The sequence below is a fragment of the Cetorhinus maximus genome, chromosome 3, assembly GCF_964194155.1.
Source record: "Cetorhinus maximus chromosome 3, sCetMax3.hap1.1, whole genome shotgun sequence".
NCBI lineage: Eukaryota > Metazoa > Chordata > Chondrichthyes > Lamniformes > Cetorhinidae > Cetorhinus > Cetorhinus maximus.
Window position 1 is genome coordinate 72639717 of NC_135881.1, and position 26056 is coordinate 72665772.

Below are 26056 nucleotides of genomic sequence, written 5' to 3' on the forward strand. Positions count from 1 at the left end.
CTCAATGATGGAGCATTAACAACCCTCTGGGGTACAAAAGGTAGAGAATCCCAAAGATTCACAATGGCAGCCCTTTGAGTGAAGAAATCTCTCCTCATCTCACTCCTAACTGATCAATCCTTTATCGTGTGACTGTTCTAGATTCCCCAGCCAAGAGAAACAGCCTCTCAGTGTCTACCCTGTCGATTCCCTTCAGAATTTTGTATGTTTCAATAATATCACCTAATATTCTTCTAAACTCCTGAGAGTATAGACCCAATTTACTCAGTCCCTCATCATAGGACAACCCTCTTGTCCCAGCAACCAGTCTAGTGAACCTTCGCTATGCCACCTCCAAGGCAAGGATATCCTTCCTTAGATATGGAGATTAAATCTGCACACCGAACTGCAGATGTAGGCTCACATTTTCAGCATGACGGAGAGCCTCTCTGTTGTGGCAAAAATAAAGGAACTGCCCAAAAATCATAAGTACTTCCCCTAAACATGGCACTCCCTGTTGTAATGGTGTTGGTTACAGGATGTGTCTGTTAGGAAGTCCTCATAATCTTCTGTAAATTAACAGCAAGTCTTTATTAATTACTTGTAACTATATACACATATATAGTAATGGGTATGGGCAAGGAGCTATCTCCATGGGTAAAATTTTTCACTTGGCGGGTGGGCACACATGTAAAATGATGCGATATTTTTGGTCAGCGGGCATGCGCTGGAGTTGGCAGCACACCCGTCGACAGTTAAAAGGCCTATTAAGGCCATTAAAGAGTTCATTAAAATAAATTTTTCGCTGCCTGTCCAACCTTATGGTTGGCGAGTAGGCGAAAACGCCAAGCAGCCTTTGCACTTCTTTGGGAACATCACCCACGGGCGGGATGAGGTTTCCAAAAGCAAATAAAAATAAAATAATAACTTTAATTTTTCATTAATAACATTGTCCCTGCTCATGTGACAGAGTCACATGAGGGGACATGTTTCATTACATTTTTATGTTTTTAATTATTTTTTTCATATATCTTCATCCCCCTGCGGCAGCTCTGTGCCTCAGGGAGATTATGTTGCGCACACTTGTGTGCACGTGCAAAGGTTGTGCTCGCCTGGCTCACACTCCTCCCACTCCGTCCGCCCGCACAGGCAGCGCTGAGCACTGCCGCTCGCGTTTCACTCTGGGTGAGCCTTAATTGGCCCGCCAGCATGAAATTGCCTTCCGGGCCTGATCATGGGTGGCGGTTGGCTTCCCTACCACCTCGCTCGCCCATGCCGAGCTCGCACGCCAAGTGCAAAATCCTGCCCATGCCTGGATCTTAACACACCAACACTGGACTGCCCCAGCTCTGGGTCAGGTGCCTTCTTACATCATTCTGTGGGCAGCACTGTACTCAGTCCCACATTAGCCCTGTATATAGCAGACCCTTTATATAGCAGACCCTTATACTACACATCTCCCCCAAGTCTTTATCCCAGGGATATCGAGTTACATTAGTTTACTTCAAGTCATAACATTGTTACAAATCTTACGCATTTATCTTATTGTTACAACCTTAATACTATTCCAATATTATTGCTACTATTAGCATTAACAACATCTTCACTACCTCATCTCCCCACTTCAAGTCCTTGAAGTTAGAGATTCAGGTGGTTGAAGCCTTATAGCCCTTCCACATCTCGTTCGCCATTCTGTTGGAAGAGTGGCAGGCTCTGTTAGTTTTGGTTCTTGTTGTTGATTTGGAGGTTGGACTGGCATTTAAGTATGCTTTCATTCTTTTCTTCCATTGCGTAATGTTGACACATGCCTCATCAGTTTAGCTGTTGTGTTGATCCATGGTTACTATTACTCTCGATAGTTTCTTGCGGGATAAACGATCATAGTATTCATCTCCTTGGCACTGATGTTTCTTCTCCTTTCTCTGTGTGAGCCATCTCAAAGCCCTCTGAGGCTGAGGAAGAGCATTCCTGTGGCGGGAAGAAGGTTTAGTGGTATTCTTTATTCCATCATGTTGCCGAGAGGGTTGTTTTTGAATCTGATCCTGAAGGACAAATAACTGTTCTTTCAAATGTTTATTTTCTCGTTCAACTCTTGCCTTGTCTTCTCACTGTGTATCAGTGTTTAGCTTTGTCACCATTGATCCAACGCTGCTTTTTCTGAAGTAGCATTCAATGTCTTTTCAATGTTGTTAAAGAGTCTTTCAAGGCAATGAGCTCTGTGAGTGCCTTTCTTGTCTGCACTTCAGGTTGAGTTCTTCCAGCTCAGCTTTGAGACAACATTCTCTGATCGTACTTCTGCTTTTTCTTGATCCACCTGCCACAGGGCTTTTCCTTGTTGCCCACTACTACCTGCTGGTACAGTTCTGGAAACATGTCCACATCTTCGTAAAGGAAATAATTTGGGATCTCTGTCCTCAGTTCCCATAAAGATATATTACTGCAGCTTAAGGAAAATTCTGTGTTTCTCTGCGCCCCAGTGTGGTTTGTTCAGGTGCTGTCTTTTGCCTTTTGTCACTTTCCTGGCCATTTTTTATGCCTCTTTTTAAGCTCTTAACTCTCCTCAGCTTGAAGATTAAAATATTCATCAAAAGCTGTTAACAGTTCCCTCAGGTTGGTTGTGGATTCATTAATGCCTTGTATCATGATAATGTGATTATCAAGATCACCAAAGTAGTAAAAAAAAGTACATTAATTTAGTTTTCCTCAGGTTTTTTACTGAGGGGCCTGATGTGCTCAGGTAATGTGAAAGGTCGCTTCTTAAGGATGCCAAACGTTCTCTTGGATTTGGCCCTTGTGTTGGTCCAAACAAATCTGGTAAATTGGATTTTTGATCCATGGTGATTTAATACTTCTCCTGCAGCCACTGCTTTAAATGTTGTTGCCCTTTTAAGAATGGCTGTGAAGTAACTTTTTTTTCTCCCTGCTTTTCAGCAGTTACAGCTTTAAATGTCTTTGCCCCTTTAAGAATGGCTACGCAGGAACCATTTTGCTCAAAATGGCTCTGCAGCTGCCTTTTTTTTTCTCTCCGATCTTCCTGCAAAACCTTCCTTGGAGGTTTTGGTAGGTTTCACAGAATGGCAGTGGTGTGCTACTGGAAGATGAATGTTAAACAATGGCTGCATGGGTCAGCTGTCTGCTGACTTGATTTATTCAGTGATATAGCGTTGCGAGCAGTGAGGCATTTTAAATTAACCGCAGGCTTGCAGTTTAAGAACTCGGATGGTCACGAGGTTACCGAGAGTTGAGTAAGTTAATTATTAATTTTTTTTCTCCTTTCTTTTCAAATTGTAGGCCACGCGTTGAGGCTCGCAGTCGGGGACTGGGATTAGCAATGGGTTCCATTCAAACCATGCTTCTGACTGAATTAATAAAAGGGGCTCCTCAGGACTGGCTGCAGCCTGGAAGTTAAAAAGATTTAGCTCGTCCTTACAAGCTATAGACTCTGCATGCTGAAGCTGAACTTCCAAGGGAGATTCTATGGAGTCTTCTGCTGTGGTAAGACTTCTGCCCTTAGCTTCCAAGTTCTTCTGTCTGGAACATTTTTTGGTGAATTTTCTCTGTGTCTGTAACTTCAGTTGAGAACTTATTTGAGTTCAGAATCTTTTGAAGATTTTCTTTTTCTTAGTTTTTCAGCATTCTTGTGAGGTTGAGGGATGTTTGATCCCCAGCTGCCACCATGTTGCAATAGTGTTGGTTACAGAATGTGTCTGTTAAGGAAGTCCTCACAGTCTTGTGCATGTTAACAGCAAGTCTTTATTAACTAACTTGTATCTATATACATACATACAGCAAAGGGTACAGGCAAGAAGCTATTTCCATGCCTAAATCTTAACATGTTTCAGGTCAACACCACACTGCCCCTAACTCTGGGTCACGTTCCTTCTTACATCACTATGTGGGTGGTGGTGTACTCAGTCCCACATTAACCCTGTATTTATCAGACCCTTATGCTAAACTTTCCATTTTCACAGAGGCAGGAATGGGGGCTGGGTGCATTTCATGTATGCACATTTTACAAAGGAAGCTGGACACTTAAAACATCAGTTGCCTCCACTGAAGTGAGATTTTGGTAGCCTTGAAGTGTGAAACCCAAAATGTGCATATTAGACCTTGTAAGAGCAGGTCGATTCTTTTGGATAGCCAGGGTACCCCCTTTAGAGAGGTAATATACCCATTTGGATCTGGTTCTGGGACACCTTTGGAGAAGGTAAGGTGCCCTTTCGTGGAGGTCAGGTTCCCTTGGGGGTAGGTATGGTGCCCTTTGGAATTGTTAAAAGTGGCATAAATGTGCGCAAAAAGTGCATAAACTCATTACTGCCAAGCTCATTGGAACCGTCAACAGACCTGTCAAAATCAGCTGTCAAAACTGTCAGAAACATCTGTCAAAGGGAGCTGTCAAAAGTGTCAAGCAGACCAGTCAAAGGGAGCTGTCTAGAGGATCTGTCAAAGTGTCAAGAGGGCCTGTCAGAAACACCTGTCAAGGCAGCTGTCAAGGCATTTAAAAGCCCCTTCACTTAAATCTTTGAAAAAAATGTCTGGCATGTTAAAAAAAATGATTGCTTGCTATTTCACACTGTCTGTTGACATAAGCCTGAGGGTTTCCATTATTGGATTAGTGCTGCATGACTTATTTCACTACCATCCATTATCACATTAGGGTCCCTGCCATTTCAAAGTTTGATTGGCAAGTGGTTATAGACTCTGATGTGGGACTATGAATTATAATGCTTGTTGTTATAAGGGATTATGCACTTGAATGAAGTGTTTGTTGTTATAAGTATATTACATCTACTGGCTTCCCTTTATCTACCCTTCTAGTTACATCCTCCCATCTCACTGCCACCCTTCCCTCACACTGCCATCCTCCCCTCACACTGTCATCTCCACTCTGATTGCCATCCTCCCCTCACATTGCCATCCTCCCCTCACACTGCCACCCTCCCCTCACACTGCCACCCTCCCCTCACACTGCCACCCTCCCCTCACACTGCCACCCTCCCCTCACACTGTCAAACACAAATTCCAATCCATATTGGTTCTTGCTGATTGTACTATGATTTTCTAAGTCCATTGTTAAGACTTCCTTAATAATAGAGTCCATCATTTTCCCAATGACAGATGTCAGGATAAATTGCAATGAAATAAAACGTACTCAAGGATTAAACAGACTTTATCATTTTAATAATGAAATTCAAAATCTTATGGAGGTTGGGGAAATGACTCCACAGACCTAGAGGTATCTATTCATGCACACTAGGGAATCGGGCGACAACATTTAGAACAAATACAACCTCAAATCTGCTGCCTATGCAACTGCTTAGTACTGTAGTGGAATTAGATTGGAGCTCACATGGACAACTCTCTTGTCAAGTAGAGATGAGGGCACTACTGACAGAACCAAATCTATTCTCTCTCCTCCTCCCCACTTTCAATGGGATACTTGTTCCCTAGCCTTATTTCTCTATCAATAATAAATGTTTACTTTGTTCCCCTCACGATTTCTCTCTCTCTCTCTCCCTCTCACTATTGTGTATTTGTTAGCTATTGTATTTTTTAATTAAAGATATACCTTGGTTACTTAGGTCGTCCACTAAGATGATCTCCTTGAGAAACTTCTTCGGGGCTGTATCCATAACACTGTTCACTGTCCTTAGAAGAGTGGACCAGGCTTCATTGTGGAAACAAATGATGATGCTGGCAGTTGGCAGCTTCTGACTGTATTCCTGCTGCAGGCATCTACATACAAAGTAATGAGATACACAGCTCTATCCAACAACCAAATGAACACACACAACTCAATGATTATATTCATTTTGCAACCATATGCGATTAGTAGCTTCACGTAGACATAGAGATTGTTTCTGATCTGCTACATTTGTTTAGAATAATTAAACCTAGTTGGACTGGGGCAATCCATAACAAGGCCTAACTATAAATTCCATTGACTCTTTTTGTCTTTTTTGCAATTAAAAATAATCTTTCTTTACCATAATTAACCTTAATCTTTTATGCCATTAATTATTCCTTTTGTGAGTATATTTGCAGTCTATAGGCCTCAGATCAGCTTGGTACTTTGACTTAGCCATTGGCCAAGATCCTAAGGTCCCAGTGACGGTGAACACTGGCACATTCGCCGCTTTTCAGGGTAGGAACAGAATTGGAAGTTCCGGGAGGCCGAGATCTGCAGGAAGCCCCGGTTCACTGGAAATGCCCCTTGGGAGCCCCCACCTCCCCCAGGGCCTGACAATGTGGAAACTTGGCCTGTTTGCTCAGGACTTACCTACTTTTTTACACTGATTTATTAACGCTGTTCCGATCAGGAAGGCTGTCTTCACACTCCTGTCACCCCTTCTCCTTCCATCCCCCTGCACCCCGATGCTGCTAAACCCACTCCCCACACCCCTGGCCCATCCCCCACCAACCCCCATCCCTTTGCCGGGCAGTCCAGTGCCGCTGATGTTGGACCAGGGCTGGTGATGCTGTTAGGATGGGGGGTGAGTGGGGGGGGTGACAGTTGGGGGTGAGCAGCACCAGCTATACTATGGAAGGTGGGTGGGCGGGATGAACGGCATTGGGATGGGGGTGTGAGCCAGGACAGGAGGTTCCCACTGCAGCCGATAAGAAAGATAAACCACAGGAAAATCTGGGTGAGCTATTTAAATAACATTAACAGCTGCTACTATTCCCACCACTTGTGCAAGTACTATTTTACATATATATTCTATGCTTCTCTGAGTTTAGGTATGTCTTAGATGACCAAGAGCAATTAAATTAAATGAAAACATTTTATTTTCCATTATACAGCCACTAGTTATCAATGTAATTCATCATATCCAACGTAAATCCTTAAAAACCATTATATTGCTGCACTCCGATGGACAGCAGCAGCTTAACTGAGTCCAGTCAGTCTTCTGGTGAAACACACACAACTGTTACAAGCTGATTTACTTTCAAATTCCATTTAATTCAGAAAATAATTACATGAATAGTTTGTCTGTATTATTCTGTGGTGGCTGTGACCATAAAGTTAAGAGATTTTATGAGGCTGTAATCATATTACAGGGAACGTTATGCAAGCTTCGGAAGATCAAGAAAGGGGGAGAGCAGCTTTGGTAATTCAGCGCAACCATGCGAGAGCAGTGTATTGTATTTCCTTTTGACTGCGGTTATGGATAATCACTTTAGTTTTTTAAGGTTTATCTGAATGTAAGTCACATGAATTTGTGACACAGTGACTAAACAACATGATGATTTTTCAACACAGCATTAACCCTTTAGTATTCAAAGTAATCAGACATTTGAGCTTTTCAGTCTTGTGTTAGCATGATAGATTGTTGTGTGTCTGTTTGTCATAGTAAAATGGTGGTTAGCTTCAAAAGGATGTTCAAAGTGTTTAAAGGGAATGGAAAATTTGGAGGATTTTTTTTTAACTCAATGCATTCTTCCACCTTATAGAAGAAACTAGTCTGAGCAGAATATTGTTTTGACATTTTTAGTTAAACTTATTTCTTACCAGCATGTTAGCCCACTTTGGTGACATAACTAATAGAGAATGCTCTCATGTGTCCTGGAGTACTTCCAAGCAAACAAGGTGGGGAGAGTCACAACTTCAGACTGGCCTGAGACCTGCTAAGGTACTGCCCAAAACAATGAAGCCATTAAATGGACTGAGAACTCCACCTTCCCGAGCCTACAGCATCGTTCCCAAAGTTAACTGCCATCACTACTTAGCAAATGCTGCTCAACTATTATTTTCTTCTTGTAAATGGGAAAGTATTTGGAACAAATATTATTTCCCATAGAACATCTATGCTTTTTTAATTGGAAGTACACAATAGACATTCCCTCGTTTACCTATTTGACATGTCACTGTACCTATTTACCACACTGTAATGTTTAACACTTTATGTAAATGTTCCCTTTTAGCCTCAGTCACAGAAAATTCTGGCATTCCTATAAAGATAAATCCCTCCTACATCATTTGGTATTATTTTAATTGCCTCTAGGTCAAAACATAATGCTATTGGACCACGCTTATACTACAGTGTTATGAATAAATCCGTTTAATTTTTCCACAGGCAAACAGTGGTTAAAAGAGATATGATTTTAACAGGAATAACATTTATACAAATCATACAGTTCTATCTAAAACTTGGGCCTCAACCAGGATATGAATTGTAAAAGATGTGACAGATGAATCAGTGATAAATCACGTTGAATTGAAAAGCTAGATATATGCAAAAATAATATTTGCTTATGAAACAGTAAGAAATGTGAAAGATGCCAAACATGTTTTTATTTGCAATATGCATAATTTGGGATGTATTACACATCATGTGGAAAATTCCAAATATGTTATTGTAGCACTTCTGTGCCTTTCAATGCAAAAAATGAAAAGAAAAATGCATTTTATAGCCTTGAATGTCTTGAATGGATCCATTTTCATGCTTTCTTCCCCCACATTCACCACTTTGTTCTTGGTATCCATAATCACATAAATTGCATTAAAAGGGATTTTCAGTCAATATTCCCCAAATGCTGTTCATTTTATTTTTCATTAAGGGTTCTTGAAAATCTTTATTACTATGATAGAAGCTGTTTAAAAAAATGAAATAATTTATGTGATGAAATGGAGACACTCAAGTGCAGTTTTGACTTTAATTGTGCCGGGTAACCCATCAGTATTTTGCTCCAAGCTATTTTTAATTGAGTTTCTATATTTCCCCTTCAGACTTGTCTGAATCCATCCACTTCTGAACATAGTGGCTCATGCAAGAGATGGCTTTATGGGATCTGGCAGCATCATCATAGTGGCCATCCTTCATGTGGAAATCTAGACATTTATTGCCAGGGCCTGTTCTACTGTGGGATTCTTTTTCCAAGGAGCCAACTTAACTGAGTCCAATATTTCCTTCACCCCTTGATCATGCAGGTACTCCCAGCAGAAGTCATTGGTTAGTGATTGTGAACTGAAATCTCGATTGATTTTCCTGCTTCTTGCCTTGGAAACTGAGACAATTCTGGTGTATTTGACTTAGTTCCATTTGTCCTTAGTTCTACATTTTGGAGTTCCATGACTACCACATTTAAGAAAGTATCCCATGCTGCAGCAAAAACACAATCTTTCACCTAAATCCTGCCTTAACATTACAGACAAAGTGCTTTGAATGCATGTTATTTGCCGAATACAATAGCTGGATTACTTACAGAGAAGAGTTTCCCAACACAACCTGTGACTTATTTTTATTGGGTGGTTTGTACGCTGCTGAAGCCTGGTAATGGTATGTCGGAGCAGATCATACACTGAGTATCCTCCGCACATCTGTATGTACATCCGCATCTATGTGTCTGTATATATATATTGTGTGTGTGTGTGTGTGTGCGTGCGTGTGTATAGGGGAGGTGTGTGTGTGTATGGGGGGGGGTGTGTGTGTGTAGGGGGTGTGTGTGTGTAGGGGGTGTGGGTGTGTAGGGTGTGTGTGTGTGTGTGTGTAGGGGGTTTGTGTGTGTAGGGGGTGTGGGTGTGTAGGGTGTGTGTGTGTGTGTGTGTGTTGGGGGTGTGTGTGTGTGTGTTGGGGGTGTGTGTGTGTGTGTAGGGGGTGTGTGTGTGTGTAGGGGGTGTGTGTGTGTGTAGGGGGTGTGTGTGTGTGTGTGTAGGGGGTGTGTGTGTGTGTGTGTAGGGGGTGTGTGTGTGTGTAGGGGGTGTGTGTGTGTGTGTAGGGGTGTGTGTGTGTGTGTGGGGTGTGTGTGTGTGTGTGTGTGTGTAGGGGGGGTGTGTGTGTGTAGAGGGGGTGTGTGTGTGTGTAGGGGGGGTGTAGGGGTGTGTGTGTGTAGGGGGTGTAGGAGTGTGTGTGTGTAGGGGGGGTGTAGGGGTGTGTGTGTAGGTGTGTGTGTGTGTGTGTGTGTAGGTAGGTGTGTGTGTGTGTGTTGGCTGTTTCGACTTTCTCCACGTTGGTCATTGTGAAGATAAATGAGAACATATCTGAATTAAGCGAAGCTACAGTGTGAGGAGCGGATGACAGTGTGAGGAGCGGATGGCAGTGTGAAAGGAGGGTGGCAGTGAGAAAGGATGGCCGGGTGAGGGGAGGATGGCAGTGAGAGGGAAGGATGGCAATGTCAGGGGAGGTTGACAGTGAGGGGGAGAGAGGCAGTGCGAGGGGAGGGTGGCAGTGAGAGGGGAGGGTGGCAGTGAGAGGGGAGGGTGGCAGTGAGAGGGGAGGGTGGCAGTGAGAGGGGAGGGTGGCAGTGAGAGCGGAGGGTGGCAGTGAGAGGGGAGGGTGGCAGTGAGAGCGGAGGGTGGCAGTGAGAGCGGAGGGTGGCAGTGAGAGCGGAGGGTGGCAGTGAGAGCGGAGGGTGGCAGTGCGAGGGGAGAGTGGCAGTGCGAGGGGAGGGTGGCAGTGAGAGGGGAGGGTGGCAGTGAGAGGGAGGGTGGCAGTCAGAGGGGAGGGTGGCAGTCAGAGGGGAGGGTGGCAGTGAGAGGGGAGGGTGGCAGTGAGAGGGGAGGGTGGCAGTGAGAGGGGAGGGTGGCAGTGTGTGGGGAGGGTGGCAGTGTGTGGGGAAGGTGGCAGTGAGAGGGGAAGGTGGCAGTGAGGGGGGAGGGTGGCAGTGAGAGGGGAGGGTGGCAGTGAGGGGGAGGGTGGCAGTGAGGGGGGAGGGTGGCAGTGAGGGGGGAGGGTGGCAGTGAGAGGGGAGGGTGGCAGTGTGTGGGGAAGGTGGCAGTGAGAGGGGAGGGTGGCAGTGTGTGGGGAAGGTGGCAGTGAGAGGGGAAGGTGGCAGTGAGGGGGGAGGGTGGCAGTGAGAGGGGAGGGTGGCAGTGAGGGGGAGGGTGGCAGTGAGGGGGGAGGGTGGCAGTGAGAGGGGAGGGTGGCAGTGAGAGGGGAGGGTGGCAGTGAGAGGGGAGGGTGGCAGTGAGAGGGGAGGGTGGCAGTGAGAGGGGAGGGTGGCAGTGAGAGGGGAGGGTGGCAGTGTGTGGGGAAGGTGGCAGTGAGAGGGGAAGGTGGCAGTGAGGGGGGAGGGTGGCAGTGTGAGGGGAGGGTGGCAGTCAGAGGGGAGGGTGGCAGTCAGAGGGGAGGGTGGCAGTCAGAGGGGAGGGTGGCAGTCAGGGGGGAGGGTGGCAGTCAGAGGGGAGGGTGGCAGTCAGAGGGGAGGGTGGCAGTCAGAGGGGAGGGTGGCAATGTGAGGAGAGGGTGGCAGTGTGGAGAGAGGGTGGCAGTGTGAAGGGAGGGTAGCAGTGTGAAGGGAGGGTAGCAGTGAGAGGAGAGGGTGGCAGTGAGAGGGGAGGGTGGCAGTGAGAGGGGAGGGTGGCAGTGAGAGGGGAGGGTGGCAGTGTGAGGGGAGGGTGGCAGTGAGAGGGGAGGGTGGCAGTGAGAGGGGAGGGTGGCAGTGAGAGGGGAGGGTGGCAGTGAGAGGGGAGGGTGGCAGTGAGAGGGGAGGGTGGCATTGGGGACTCTGGGGGGAGAAGCAGCAGCTCCGGGTGCTCCTGTACTTACAAAGGATGTCGTACCTCAGGTAGTCTCCGGTGTAGGGAGATCCTCTCGCTGACAATCTCGTTGAAGCCGCGCTTCTCCACTCCCAGGCGCTCCAGCTGCCTCCCAGCCGGCTCTGGGTTCAGCAGGACCGGCCTGCCGCCCTCCCCTGGGTCCTCGGTCCTTCGAGCTGCTCTGAGCAGCCGGTAAACCCTCCTCCTGGGGCGGGAGCGGGAGCGGGCGGCTCGCTCAGTCGCCACGATGAACTGATCCTCGCTGAAGGAGTCGATGGGGACGAGTTCCAGGGCTGAGTGTTGAGGTGGGGACTGCCTGTCCTGCCGGCTTTCCCCCGGTGTGTGGCCGCCGGTGGCCGGCTCGGTCCGCCTGGGTTGCTGGGCGCTGAGCAGCAGCAGCAGCAGCAGGAGGAGCAGGTACAGCGGAGTGAGCTGCAGCCCGCACCCACAGCGTCTCCTCCACATACTGCAATCTGCAAACAACCAGCAACGGCTCAGCCAAGGGCATCTCCCCAAGTCCATCTCATCCTGAGTCTCGGGGATTCGGTTCACTCTCAGCTCTTTAATGATGCTCTGAAGCCGCTGAGCTTTGCTTATGTTTACTAAAATAAAAAAAGATGCTTGTGCTGATAGAAACACCCTGACAGCCGGGGGTTTGGGTTTGTGTGTTCGCCACTTGCCCGCAACACCGCCTGTCACTGCTGCTCGGATCCTCCCTGAGCTGAGCAACAGATGCAGACAAGTCCTTCTGCTTAGTGACTGCCCTGTTGCACCCTGACAGGACAGAGCGCTCGGTCCTAGCGCCCTCTCGGCACCTCCCGCCGTACGGCCGAGTGTGGAGTCTTTTATGGACAACAGTCGGTTCGGGATGCCGCTCATTACAGGCGAAAACCGTTCAGCTTTGCTTTTTTTTTAAAAGTGCCCGTCTTTGATGTATTCCATTCTTCAAATACAAAAAGCAACTCAGCTGAAATCAAGTTTGCACCCCCCCTTTTTCGCTCTTGCTGTATTCACTACCACGCCCAATCTTGCTGGTTTTGGGCTCAATCTGTGCTCAATTACTTCCGTGAAATGCTGATGTACAGAATGCCAGCGCAGTCATCATCAACATGGATACACACTTTTATTTGGTGGATGTGATGAATCAATGTACCAAAATGAGAGATGTCAGTACTGGGGAATGAAGATTTTTTTCCATTTTAGTCTTCCAGGCTGCAAATAATATAAACCAGGTGTAAAGAACAAAGCTTCTTCCTTTAAAGCACATCTTCAACCCCTTCTCATAGGAGTAACCGTTTTAATCTTTTCGGTTCCACACTGTCCGATTCTATGGCAGCTTTAAGTGAGCTTACCGATTACAGTATGTGAGACGCTGGGTTTGCACTAAGTGAGGTGGCAGGCGGGTAAAACGATGTTTTACCAGTGGGCTGCAATGGCGGCTTTTCACACCATATCAGCCCAAACCATTACTTACGCATTCCCGGGAAACATGCCGTTCCCATGGCAAACGGGCTCTCATTCACTCACCACACCATCACCTCGCTGCTTCACCATGCCAGGTGCCATATTTATAGTCCAGATGCACACATACATCTCAGTGCTTCCAGCCCAGTACTACTGCAGGGGAGATGTCCACGAAAGGCAAAAAGACTGCAGCCCCCGGGTTTAATGATGCGTCACTGGAACACCTTTTGGATGCCGTGGAGGTCCGCTGTGATGTTCTCAGCACCCGCTCTGGCTGCAGGAGGGGCAGTGGTGTGACCAAACAGGATTGGAGGCGGTGGCAGCAGTGGTCAGTGCCAACACCCTGCAGAAAAGGATAGCCACCCAATGCCACAACAGGATGAATGATCTCCTCCGTTCCACCAGGATAAGTCACTGAGACTGGTCCAAATTTGGATGGTGACATTGCAAGGGGCTGCAAGTGCCTTCACCAGTGACTGCTCCATGGCCAGCTTTAGCAAGGAGATTGTACAACATGCCCAGTTGTTCAACTGCCCTGTAGTCCACTAAAATGCTCATTAGGCTGCAGCCTGTGTCCAAGGGGTGAAAAGCTGGGGAGCACTTGGTGACACTTTGATGCCTCTGGGCTGCTTGAGTGGGCAGATAAGCTAGAAGCCCGACTCCAATCATATCAATGTGGCTGCGCCTGGACTCTCTCAGCTGCAGAGGACTGGTCACTTTATACAAGGTTTCCGTATTGATGTGTGGCTGCTTCCCTCGCCTACCTTACCCCCCCACCCCGAATGCTTGTGCGCCACCTTCAACCACAGGGTAGCCCTAGCTCCCCCCCCCACAACATACCTTGACCGCAGGGCAGCCTTTGGCACCCCCCCCCCGCCAAGTCACCTCTACCACAGGGCAGCCCTTGCCACCCCCAACACAATACGTCTGAACTTTGAAGCCCAGGAGGCGATTTGGGTGAGTGCTCCACAACTTTACTGTGCACTCGCCTCCAAGTTCCCCTCAAATTGCAGCCTGCCAAGAGCACACCTTTTATATGCTGGTGTGTTTTTCCGTCAATGTGGGTGGTCGATTCAGCGGGGGGGGTTGGGACGATTCCAGCGGGCTGGCCTTATAATGATATGCTGATGTATTACAATGTGGCTCCCGATATCCGATGGCAGGAAGTGCAGCTTGACATCGGCAGGCTGAGCAGACGATTGCAAACTGGTTTCACATGTCGTGAAACTGACCGTGCCATATTGTCCGCTCACGCCAGCGAACACGCCCGACGCCAGCAGGCATGGAAAACCTCAGCTGCTGTCCCTGATCTTACAGAATACTGAAAAGCCTGGATAGAGTGGACGTGGGGAAGATGTTTCTATTAGTAGGAGAGACTAGGACCCGGAGGCACAGCCTCAGAGTAAAGGGAAGACCTTTTAGAACAGAGATGAGGAGGAACTTCTTTAGCCAGAGAGTGGTGAATCTATGGAATTCATTGCCACAGAAGGCTGTGGAGGCCAGGTCATTGAGTGTATTTAAGACCGAGATAGTTAGGTTCTTGATTGGTAAGGGGATCAAAGGTTATGGGGAGAAGGCAGGAGAACGGGGTTGAGAAACTTATCAGCCATGATTGAATGGTGGAGCAGACTCGATGGGCCGAATGGCCTAATTTCTGCTCCTATGTCTTATGGTCTTATGGTCTTATGATCTATGGCAACATAGATGTAGCTCAACCTCATTCTTTTTTTTAATTTGCAAAAATATACTTTATTCAAAAATAAATATGTAGAAGAACTTTACAAAACACATTTTAAAGTGTCATAACAGAAAGTGCATTAAACAATCAAATTTTTCCACAGAGTATGTTGCACTTCAAGGTACGTTAACACAACTGTATCAACTATGTACATTCAAGAACAGGCTTATGTACCAAGGGGTCCTACACAGTTAATGGCCCCTCAGTCTACTATGGCTGAAAAGCCTTACACGCTGGTCTTTCCCCATTGCGCCTTTGTGGTGGTTGTACCAAGCTACAGGCTCAGCATGTAGCCCTGGACCTTGGAATGTGTCAGTCTGCAGCACTCGGTCGGGGACAACTCTTTGCACTGGAAGACCAGCAAGTTTCGGGCAGACTAAAGAGCGCCTTTCACCAAATTTATGATCCTCCAGCTGCAGTTGATGTATGTCTCGATGTGCATCCCTTGGAATAGCCCTTGGAGCACAGAGTCCTGTGTCACAGAGCTGCTCGGGATGAACCTTGACAAAAAACACTGCATCTCTCTCCAGACCTGCTTTGCACAAGCACATTCTAGAAGGAGGGGTGCGATCATCTCATCCCCACCACAGCCGCTTCAAGCGCAGCGAGCAGTGGCACAGAGACTTTGGGCGTGCATGAAGGATCTGATGGGGAGGGCCCTTCTCACCACCAGCCAGGCTAGGTCTTGGTGTTTGTTTGAAAGTTTTGGTGAGAAGGCATTCTGCCAAATGACATTGACTGCCTGCTCAGATAACCATTCAACAGGATCCACCATGTCCTTTTCCCGCAGAATCTCGTTGACGTAATGTGCAGACCACTGCTTGATGGACTTATGGCCAAAGGTGTTTCTCTGCTCAAATTTTTCCATGAGAGACAGCTGGTACTTGGTGCAACTACTTGGAGCGTTCTGCGGCAGCAAGGCCAGACCCATCCTTTGCAACACCAGGGACAAGTAGAACCTAAGCGTGTCACTTATTTTTTGTGTACCAAGGGTCTACCCACTGCTTGATGCAGCTGCACACAAAGGTAGCCATCAGGGTGCAGGTGATGTTGGGTACATTTTTCCCTCCTCTATCCAGAGCTTTGTGCAAGGTGTCTCTGCACGATCCATCTTTGACCTCCAGATGAAATAAAAGATGACTCGAGTGACCACTGTAGCGCAGGATCGGGGAATGGGCCACACCTGCATCATGTACAGCAACACCGAGAGAGCTTCACACCTCATGACCAGGTTCTTACCCAAAATGGAGAAGGACTGTTGGTCCCACATGCCCAGTTTCTGTCTTACCTTGGTTATACATTTCCCCCAGTTTTTGGCACATGCCCCAAACTCTCTGAACCACATCCCCAGCACCTTCAGGTAGTCTTTTTTCCCTGCCTGACCTGACAGTGAAGGAGACCAAGTATCGGTCAGTCCAGTTTCCAAAGAACATGGCCTCATGCTTGCTATGACTTATCTTGGCACCAGAGGCTAGTTTGAACTGGTTGCAAACGTTTATCAGTCTACTCACTGACATGGAACTTTTTGCCAAGTCCATCAGGAAGAATTCAAGCATAAAAGGAGAGATGATCCCTGGTAGCAGAGGCATGCAGACAGCGGATTTGAGCAGAAGACGGTGACGTCGCCCATGTACAGGGAGGCTTTGACCTCATTGCCTCTGCTCCCAGGGATCGTCACTCCTCTTATGTGCTCAAATTCTTCCTGATGGACTCGACAAAGGGTTCTATGCAACACACGAGCAGGGCAGGGGAGAGAGGGCAGCTCTGCCTGACTCCAGATTTGATTGGAAAGCTTTCAGATTCCCACCCATTGATTGAAACTGCGCTACAGATGTTTGTGTAGAGCAGTAAGATCCAATATACAGATTCCAACCCCAAACCCCATTTTGGAGAGCACATCTATCATGCGATATTCTGTCAAAGGCCTTCTGCTGGTCCAGGCTGATGAGGCAGGTGCCCTCACCCCTGTCCCTTACATAGGCAATTGTATCCCTGAGTAGCGCGAGACTATCAGAGATCTTCCTGCCCGGTATAGCGCAGGTATGGTCAGGTGGATCACCAACTCCAGAGCAGACTTGACCCGATTGGCAATGAGCTTAGACAGAATTTGATAGCACATTCAACAGTGAAATGGGTCACAACTTTCTAATGTCTTCCCTTTCCCCCTCCTACTTGTAGATGAGGGTGATAATGCCTTTCCTCGAGGATTCTGACATGCTCCCGGCCAGAAGCTTACTCTCATACATTTCCAGCATGTCTGGGTCTATCCAGTCCCACGGAGCCAATTGCAACTTAGCTGATAAGCCATCACTTCTGGGAGTCCTATTCTTCTCAAAGGACTTGACGGCCTTTGTGAGCTCGTCCAGAGTTAGCAGTTTGTCCAGACTTTCTCGAGGTCTATGACCTCCATGGTAGAGGACAGGAAGGACTGGGTGGCTGTGCTGTCTGTGGGCTTCACGTCATACAATCCGACATAAAGGGACTTACTGATCCTCAAAATGTCAGATTTTGATGACTTTACTGAGCCATCTTCTTCCTTTAGGCTGCTGATCACAGAGATCTCTCTGAGTAGCTTTTGAAAAAAGGAACGCAAGCACACCTCATCCTGCTCCACGGAATGAACTCTGGGCCAGAAGATGATCTTGGAGACCTCTGAGGCAAAGAGCAAGGCTTGCTGGCTCTTCACTTCTTGAAGATCCTTCTTGACATTGAGCCCCATCAACTGCAGCAGGAGCAGATTCTGCATGCTTTTCTGGAGTCGGGACATTCTGACCACCCCCGCCCCAGTCCCCATTCTGTCTCTCTCTCGCCTTTAGAACATCTTTGAGGATGAAAAATCTCTTGATGTTCTCCTTGATTGCTTCCCACCAGTGTGTCAAGAGGGGTTTCATGGTACTCCAACCTTTGGAAACCCTCTTGAGTTCCTCAATGTTTTCTGGGGTCAGCAGTTTCACTTTCAGCTTCCATGTTCCCCTGCCAATTGTTTGGTTTTCCTGCAAGTGACAGTCAGCCAGAAGGAGGCAGTGGTCAGTGAGGAACACCAGCTTGACATAGGTGGATCTGACTGTGAATGCTCGGGACACAAACAGGAAGTCTATCCTGGAATGGATGGATCCATCTGACCCCGACCAAGTGTATCTACGCTGCATTCCATGTGCAGGGTTGCTGAAGATGTCGTGCAGCTTGGCATCTTTTACCCTTTCCATTAGGAACCTGGACAAGGCATCCAGTTTGCTGCTGGATAATCTATCTGCATCGATGATGCAGTTGAAGTCACCACCCAGAACGACTGGCCTGGAAGCAATCAGTAGCAGTGGGATCAGGTGAAGGACGGCCAGCTGCTTGCTATTTTGAGCCTGATCACACACATTAATCAGCCTCAGGGGAGAGTTTTTGTACATTACGTCTGCTATGAGGAGGCGACTGCCCACCACCTCCTTAACTTCGGTGATGGTGACGTAGCCTCCCCATAGCAGAATACCCAGGCCAAAAGAACGGCAAAAGTTTCCTCCCAACCAGATCGATGGCCCATGGGACCGCCAGCTCAACCACCGTCTGTCGCTGCTGAGGCGTGGTATTCCACACTCCTGCTGGAACAGCAGGTCAGCTTTCACGTTGGCCAGGTAGCCCAAGGTGGAAACACATTGCAAAGTGGCTTTAATGCTTCGCATATTAATAGAAGCGATTCGTACACCCGTTTTAAGATTTTAGATAACTAGTACCAGCGTTCAAAAGTCTATTCAAGTCCAAGTCCAAGTCCCAGGGTGTGCACCTGCACACCCGTAGTGTTTGCAAACTGTTTCACATGAGTAGGGCTGGGATAACAGTTCCGCTCTGCCCTGGGAACATTGTATTGACTGGATGACATCAGAGGGATTACATACTCAGGGAGGCCTGGATTATCCACATTTGGTGCTGTTGTTCCACTCTGTTCATTGTCAAGGACATTGCTGCTCCTGGTTTCCCAGAGTTGGGGTACATTGGTTGTGTTGCATCTCCCGGTTTCGAGAGTTGGGGTGCCTCACTGCTCTCACTTTCCTGTGTCTTGGGTGATTGGTCACATTCCTGCTATTGTCGACACGCAGCTGGTGTTCTTTGGGCTCTTCACTACCTCCACTGTCTCTTGGCTGAGGGCCTTTTAACTCCTTTTCCTCGTCTTTGACTCTTCTTTCTCTCGGGGTGCCTGAGGGGTTTGCTCAATTTCTGTTGAGTCTTATGCCTTTTCCACATGAGCCTTGACCTCTTTCCCACTGTCTTGTGCATCGAGAGCCTTGTTCTTGTTAGGCATCAACCTCCCTTGAGGCTGCCTTGTTTGTAGTTCTTCCTTTGGCTACTTGAACATAACTAGCTGTGCGTTTGGGGCAGGTCTTGTAGAGATGGCCGACCTCTCCCCACAGGTTACGGCACTTGCTCTCTTTTCAGCTTTCTTCAGCAATGTCCTCGTTACTCCGAATCCAGCAGCAAGATCCACTGAAAAAAGTTGAGGGTTCACAACTCGGAACTTACCACTTGATATTAGCCAAAAGGTTAGAGTTATGGGAGATCAGCCTTCCTGATCATTGTCTCTCCCCTGCTCAACCTCTTAGAAGAGCAGCCCTTACTATAACAGAATAGCTTTTTTCATTTCTCATGCAGCTTCACTTTGACTTCTCAGATTGAAATAGTCAATTTAGAAGATGCCTGCTGAATTATGTACAGGCTTGTGTTGTGCCCACTAGGAATTCAGTTGAGGTCACCCAAATTAATTTAAGAAAGAGTACTGCGTACAAGTCTGGTCATTGCTTTACAGGAAGGATGGGATCACACTAGAGAGGGTACAAAAGAAATTTACAAGGATGTTGCTATAAATGGAGAATTTTAACAATGAGGAAAGATTGGATAGACTGTGTTTGTTTTCCTTGGAACAGAGGAGACCGAGAGGAGATTTAATTGAGGTGTATAAAATCATGAGGAGTCAAGATAAATTGGATAAGGAGGACCTCTTTCCATTAACAGAGGGCTCAATAACCAGAGGTCATAGATTTAAAGTAATTGGTAGAAAGATTAGAAGACAGTTGAGGAGTAATCTTATCACCCAGAGGGTAGTAGGGGTCTGGATCACACTGCCTGAGAGGGCGGTAGTGGCTGAAACCCTGATCACACTTAAAAAAAACACTTTGATTTGCACTTAAGGCACCATAACTTACAGAGCTATGGTCCAAGAGCTGCAATATGGAATTAGATTGGGTAGCTTCTTGATTAGTATGGATATGATGGGCTGAATTTCATTATTTGATATCATAAATCTTTCCAAAGATTGTTACAAGTGAAAGGCAGCTCTCCCTTCAGTCTGAAATAGATTTGGACCCCGTTCTCAGCATGGATGTTTGTATGGAAACATTTGTAGATTCACAGATGATGCAAAGGTTTATACAGAGTTCAGACATTCAAAAGAAAGGAAGCAATTGAGGCTGATCTGTGCAAGTTTTGGAATGGGCCTGGGAATGGGCAGATATCTTTCAATTTGTGCAAGTACAATGTCAAGCATTTGGAGCTGGAAAACTCTACACTTGTTTGCAAAGAAACCTATTAAAGGTAAAAGATCAAGAGACAGAACTGGGAACAATGGAAGGAAGAAAGACTTGCCTTTATATAGCATTTTTCACAACCACCAGACACCTCAAAACATTTTAAAGCCAATGAAGTGCAGTAAATATTGAAATGTAGGGAACACAGCATGCAGCAACTTCCCCAAACAGCAATGTAATAGTGACCAGATAATCTGCTCTTTTGTAATGTTAATTGAGGGATAAATATTGGCTAGGAAGCTGGGGATAACTCCCCTGCTTTTCTTCAGAATAGTGCCATGGGATCTTTGACATCCACCCAAACTGGCAGATAGAGATTCGGTTGAATGTCTCATCCAAGCGACGGTATCTCCAATAGTGCAGCGCTCCCTTGGTGCTGTACTGGAGTGTCATCCTTGATTTTTGTGCTCAAATCCTGGAGTGAAATTTGAACCCGGAACATAGTTAGAAACAAGAGTGCTACCAACTGAGCCACAGCTGTCCCTACTGAACACAAGAGCAGGAATAGGCCCCTCAAGCCTGCTCCACCATTCGATAAGATTATGGCTGATCTAATTGTGGCCCCAACTCTACTTTCCTGTCTGGCCCCCATAACCCTTGACTCTCTTGTTGATCAAAAATCTATCTAACTCGGTCTTGAATATATTCAATGACCCAGCCTCCGCTGCTTTCTGGGCTAGAGAATTCCATAGACTAATGACCCTCTGAGAGAAAACATTTCTCCTTATATCAGTCTTAAATGGATGACCCTTAATTTTCAAACTGTGTCCCGTAGTTCTCAACTCTCCCACAATTAAAAACATTCTCTCAGCATCCACACCATCAAGTGCCTTCAGGATCTTATGGACTGAATTTCCAGCTCAGCAGGCGGGCGAGATTGGCAGAACCAGGAGCTGCCGGGAAACAGGCCCCCAACCACGATCGGCCCACAACCATAATTTCACGCTGGCTGGCTACTTAAGGCCTGTCCAGTGTGAAATGCAGCTTCCCAATGGTCAGGAAGGACTGGGTGGGGGCCTGTCGGCTGCCGGATCCATTGGCGACCCAGTGGCCAGTTTAAAAACGGCACAGGCAGCTCCTTGAATGCTGCCGGTGAAGAAGAATACAGCCTGCGTTACGGAGATGGTACTTATGGCCTCAGCAGCAGCTGGAGAATGCCAGGCAGGATGGCAGGTCGGGTGGGCACTCGGCCCCCCCGTTTTTCGGACGAGTGCCTCGTGGTCCTCCTGGGGGAAGTGGCTGACAGGAGAGACACCCTTGTACCAAGGGATGAAAGGAGGAGGCCACTACACTTGACGAAAAAAGCCTGGGAGGAGGTAGCAGCCCAGGTCAGCAGCCATGATGTGGTGTGGTGCAGATGGGTGCAGTGCCGCAAGAGGTTCAATGACCTGCTGTGCTCAGGAAGAGTGAGTACCAGTGTGTTGAAGAGTTAAGGGCCGGCTATCCCCCCGTGGAGCTCAGGGGTGTGAGAGCCTGAGTGCCAACTGTCAATGATGCCAGAGTTTTCCAAGGGGGTGAGCCCTGGTAGTTTGGACTGCTTGCCTTGTGACTCGAGGGCCACGACTCAGTTGTGCCCTGCAAGGTGTTCCTCAGATGGGGTTGGCCAGGCTGCAATGGCGCTGCAGGTAGAGAGTGTACTAATCAACGCTCCTCTGTCCTTTCAGGAGAAGATAAGCCATAACCAACTGGAAAGGTCATGGACAGGTGGAGGCCCACCCAACCTGCTGCCACTGACCAGGTTTGAGCAGGATGCACTGGAGCCGGAGAGTCAGCACGCTTCCCGTGCAACCGGCCATGGAGAGGCAGGAGTGTCAGACGAGCATCAGACAGAGGTGAGAGTTTCAGCTTGTGCAACCATCTAGTGTAGTCTCTTCATTGATGGGAGGCTCAAACCTGGAGCCCCCATTGATCATTGAAAGATAAGGGCACCATGATGCAGATCTCCATTGTCTCAGCAGGATGCCTGGCATGCACAGTGACAGAATGATGACTTTAACTAATGATATGCCCTCGTTCTCCCTTAGATTCGCCAGCATGCACTAATTCTCAGGACCCAGAAGGGCCAACTCTGACGCCAGAGGACCTCTGGGCTTCATCTGCACCTGCGTCCAGGCACCAGTTCAGATACCAGCACCTCGGTGGCATTAGATCATCGGCTACATTGTCAGTCCACATTGGTGAGGGCACTTCATACTCGCTTGAGGTGTGGGTGGAGGCAGAGAGTGCCCAGGGCGCCTCTGGAGTCATCCATTAGGCAGCAGATGCTGGATGTCCAGTGGGATGTGTGGGAGGATCTGGTGGAGATCCATGAAGGTCTGCATGCCATGGCCTCTGTTGTGGAGGAGTCCATGCGGAGCATAAGCACTGCATTGATCCTCAGGGCCAAGCGCACTGCCTCCTCCATTGAGAGGGTGGCTACTCTCATGGAGGGGCAGCTCCAGGGACAGAATCAGGGGTTCCTGGGATTGCACTCGGACCTGCAAGCCCTCACACAGGCAATGACCTCAGTGTCCCAGCTAGGTGCCCGTCCATCAATAGCGAGCAGGGAGGTCCAGAGCAGCCTCATGTTGGTGTACGTTGCTTGTCGTCTCTGTGGGCTCCTCTTAAGGCACTCTGCATAATGGCAGCAGCTCCTCCTCCCCTCCGCCAGTGACCATCGCAGCTGATGAGGCTGCGATGACTGGGGAGATGCCAGCCGTGGCACTGGCCGCTCCCTCCCAGGCAATGCCATCACAGGCCCCACTAGCCAGAGGACGACCGCCAAGGTCATCGAGGCCAACAAGACTGCAGAGTCAGCAGGCTGCCTCCAATGCCAATGCCAGTGAGGGGAGATGGTGGGGGGCGTGGGGGGCTACTAAGATGTAGCACTCGGAAACATAAGTTTAAGGCACCATGAGCACAAGAGGGACTGGTCACAGGTGATCATCTGTTCAGTTATGTTTGGTTTATATGTCTCCTGGTGTGGACATCAACATCAGTAATGGTCATGTCAGTGAGATTTCAATGTGACAATAAAATTAAATTTGCTTTTGTTGTGATGGCCTGAGTATGCTTCACCTTTTATTTTTGGTGCAGGGTACGCCAGTATGTAATGAGTGGCTCTAAACTTTATTGCACAGGCACTGAGTGGACTTTGGGTTCAAATGGCAGCTTCCCACACCATATCCTTCCAATCCCACTGCATTAATTATGCATTCCCGGGAAGCACGCTCCTTCCATGGTGGGTGGGCTCTCAATCGCCCGCCACGCCATCACCTCGCTGCTTCATCAGGCCGGGCGCCATATTGAAATTACAGCCACATGCACACATCTCAGTACTTCCAGCCCACAATTGCTGCAAAAAAGACAGGAAAGTCTAAGAAAGGCAAGAAGACTGCAACCCCCCCAGTTTAATGAAGCACCCTTTGAGCACCTTTTGGGCACAATGAGGCAGGCTATGATGTCCTCTACCCCCTGCTCTGGCTGCAGGAAGGGCAGCAGCATCACTAATCCAGCATGGAGGCGGTGGCAGCGGTGGTCAATGCCAATGCCCTGCAAAGGAGGACAGCCACCCATTGCCACAACAGGATGAATGGTCCCATCCGTTCCACCAGGGTAATTCCCTCTTCTCATCACTCTCAACTCACACACTCACAAACCCATCTCACATCCACAGGGATCTCACACCTCAAGGGATGACACCACTAACTCTCACACACACCCTCACATCTCCATCAGGTTCATATCCTCTAGAGCTCGCTCCTATCTATGTCTCTGCTCACCACACAAACATTCCACACAGTGCCATGTGTCCTGCTCACTGTGTCTGTTTTCATGCCGGAGAAGCCTGCTCACATCAGCAGCGAGAGGTCCCAGACCAGGGCTGCCGTGGCCCACATTAGGCCCCTCACTCACTTTGAGGAGTGTGCCATCACGCTGATTGGTGAGGGCATGGACCGTGCCTGCGGTGACGGTGAGGTTGGCGGCGAACACCCACATGAGGATCCTGCACCACATCATCCCTCTCTAAATGCAGCTGTGAGTGCTCGCTTTCCTGCTTTTGACTCTGCTGCCATGCACTAATTATCTTTACTTCAGTTCACAGCGAGCTCTGCTAAGCAACCGACACCCTCAGACAGCCAGTCCCTCAGTTCCATCCACATCCTCACCTCCAGCCAAGAAGACACCCCCTCCATTGAAGAGCTGGAAATAAGCAGCCTGGAAGACCCGCCACAGCACTTACCCACACCCCCCACTAGCGCAGAGACACACACCTCGATGGGACCTAGATCTAGAGCAGGCTCAGGTTCACAATCTGATGGTCACTGCATGGACACGTGTCCGCAGCTGTAGGAGGCAGGTTCAGCTAAGCTCCCCGGCACTCGGAGGGCTGCTGGGGAAGTGGCATCTATGAGGTCGGAGTCAGATGATAAGCTTCTGGATTTGGCTTTCCAACTCACCGTGGAGAGTCAGCAGAAGGTGGGGGAACATCACACAGAGCTGTGGGAAGCCCTCAACAGAGTGGCTCGCGAGTCGGAGGAGTGTGTCCGCCTGCTCTCTGATGAAGTGGTGCCCACATGTGCGCGTATTGAAGTCTCCAAGGGGAGGATGGCAGTGCTTTGGAGATCCTGGTCCAGCAGAATGCGGAGATGTGTGCAGACCTGCATTCCATCATGGGAGCCATGGGTGAGTTTCTGCAGTGGTGACACGAGAGGGAAACAGGGCATCTCGATGTCCCTCCAGATGCTCCTTCCCCTCAAGGAGTCAGGCCCAGGACCTCAGGCATCTGAACGGAGAGGAGCTGTAGCTGGACACCCCTGGGCCATCTACTCAGGAACCTCAGAGGCTGTCCGCTCCATCTGAGTCCCCTTTGCCTGTGACCCCCTCAACTTCGTCCTCTGTCACCGCAGAGGGTGCTGCTGGTCAACAAGACGACAGCCAAAACAAGCTGGGGCTCCCAAGGCCTTGGCTCTTGTGAGGACCTACACCGAAGTCATCAGAGGCAACAGGGCCAATCATTGCACAGGCTGTCTCCATCCTTGCTGCGAATGTCAGGGTAGCACCTAGACGTCTAAGACATTCAAAGGTTAAGAAATTCTGATCACAGTTGGTTGTATGGGTGAACACATTTTGTCACTTTACAATCTGGAAATACATTCACTGAATAATGTGTAATAGTGTCTTTCAACTTCATTGACAGGCATCGCGAGTCCTCCCATTGCATCCCATCCCCCAGCCCTCCGCTCCCCTGGCAACTGGCAGTTCAGCTGCACACAGCCAGCCCATGAGTGATTCTGGAGGGAGAAGTGTGTGTGGGGCAAGGCCTTTCGGAGCCTTGTGCAAGCACTCTCCCACACACGCAGATCACATACATCTCACTGTCCTGAGCATTTTTAATGCTGCCTGCTGATGTTCTCTTTCAGTTGTCCATCTGAGCCTGACCTGCATCTCCACCCACCCACTCATCACGCTCCCATGCAGCACCTGATCTCGCCCGCCACGACTCTTGTTTCACTTTCGATTTAGCCAGCATGGTGGTAATACAGTTTTTCTTTGCTCCCATGTCCTTTCCCCTTCCCCAGTCACCCATTTCCTTTCCCCTTTCACTTTGGCCCTCCCCACCACCCCCCAGCATCAACTTCCACTTCCCCTCCGTGACCTCCCAGCCACAGTCCTCTTCTTTCGGGGATGTCCAGGTGAACGTACACGTTCCCCTTCTTCCTAAAAATCCCACCCCATTCACATTAACCTCCCTAACCTCGTCCTTCCCACCCGCAGGGGTGCCTCTGGGTCTCCACCAACCACCGTCACTCTACTGAGACCATTGAACCCTCACCCTCCAACCCTACT

At 48.4% G+C, this 26056-nt stretch overlaps 1 protein-coding gene across 2 annotated transcripts in view; it reads right to left on the reverse strand.

Moving 5' to 3' along the window:
• Positions 1-12457, reverse strand: part of LOC144678721 (polypeptide N-acetylgalactosaminyltransferase 15-like) — a 94102-nt gene extending 81645 nt beyond the window's left edge. The window contains exons 1-2 of one of the 2 annotated variants that reach the window (XM_078538556.1): positions 11469-12457; positions 5549-5715 (exon numbers count right to left, since the gene is read on the reverse strand). In XM_078538556.1, the coding sequence (XP_078394682.1) occupies positions 5549-5715; positions 11469-12337 (1036 nt within the window). In that variant the 5' untranslated portion in view covers positions 12338-12457. The remainder of the gene's footprint in view (positions 1-5548; positions 5716-11468) is intronic. The other variant, XM_078538555.1, reaches the window with a different exon arrangement.
• Positions 12458-26056: the final 13599 nt, after the last annotated feature.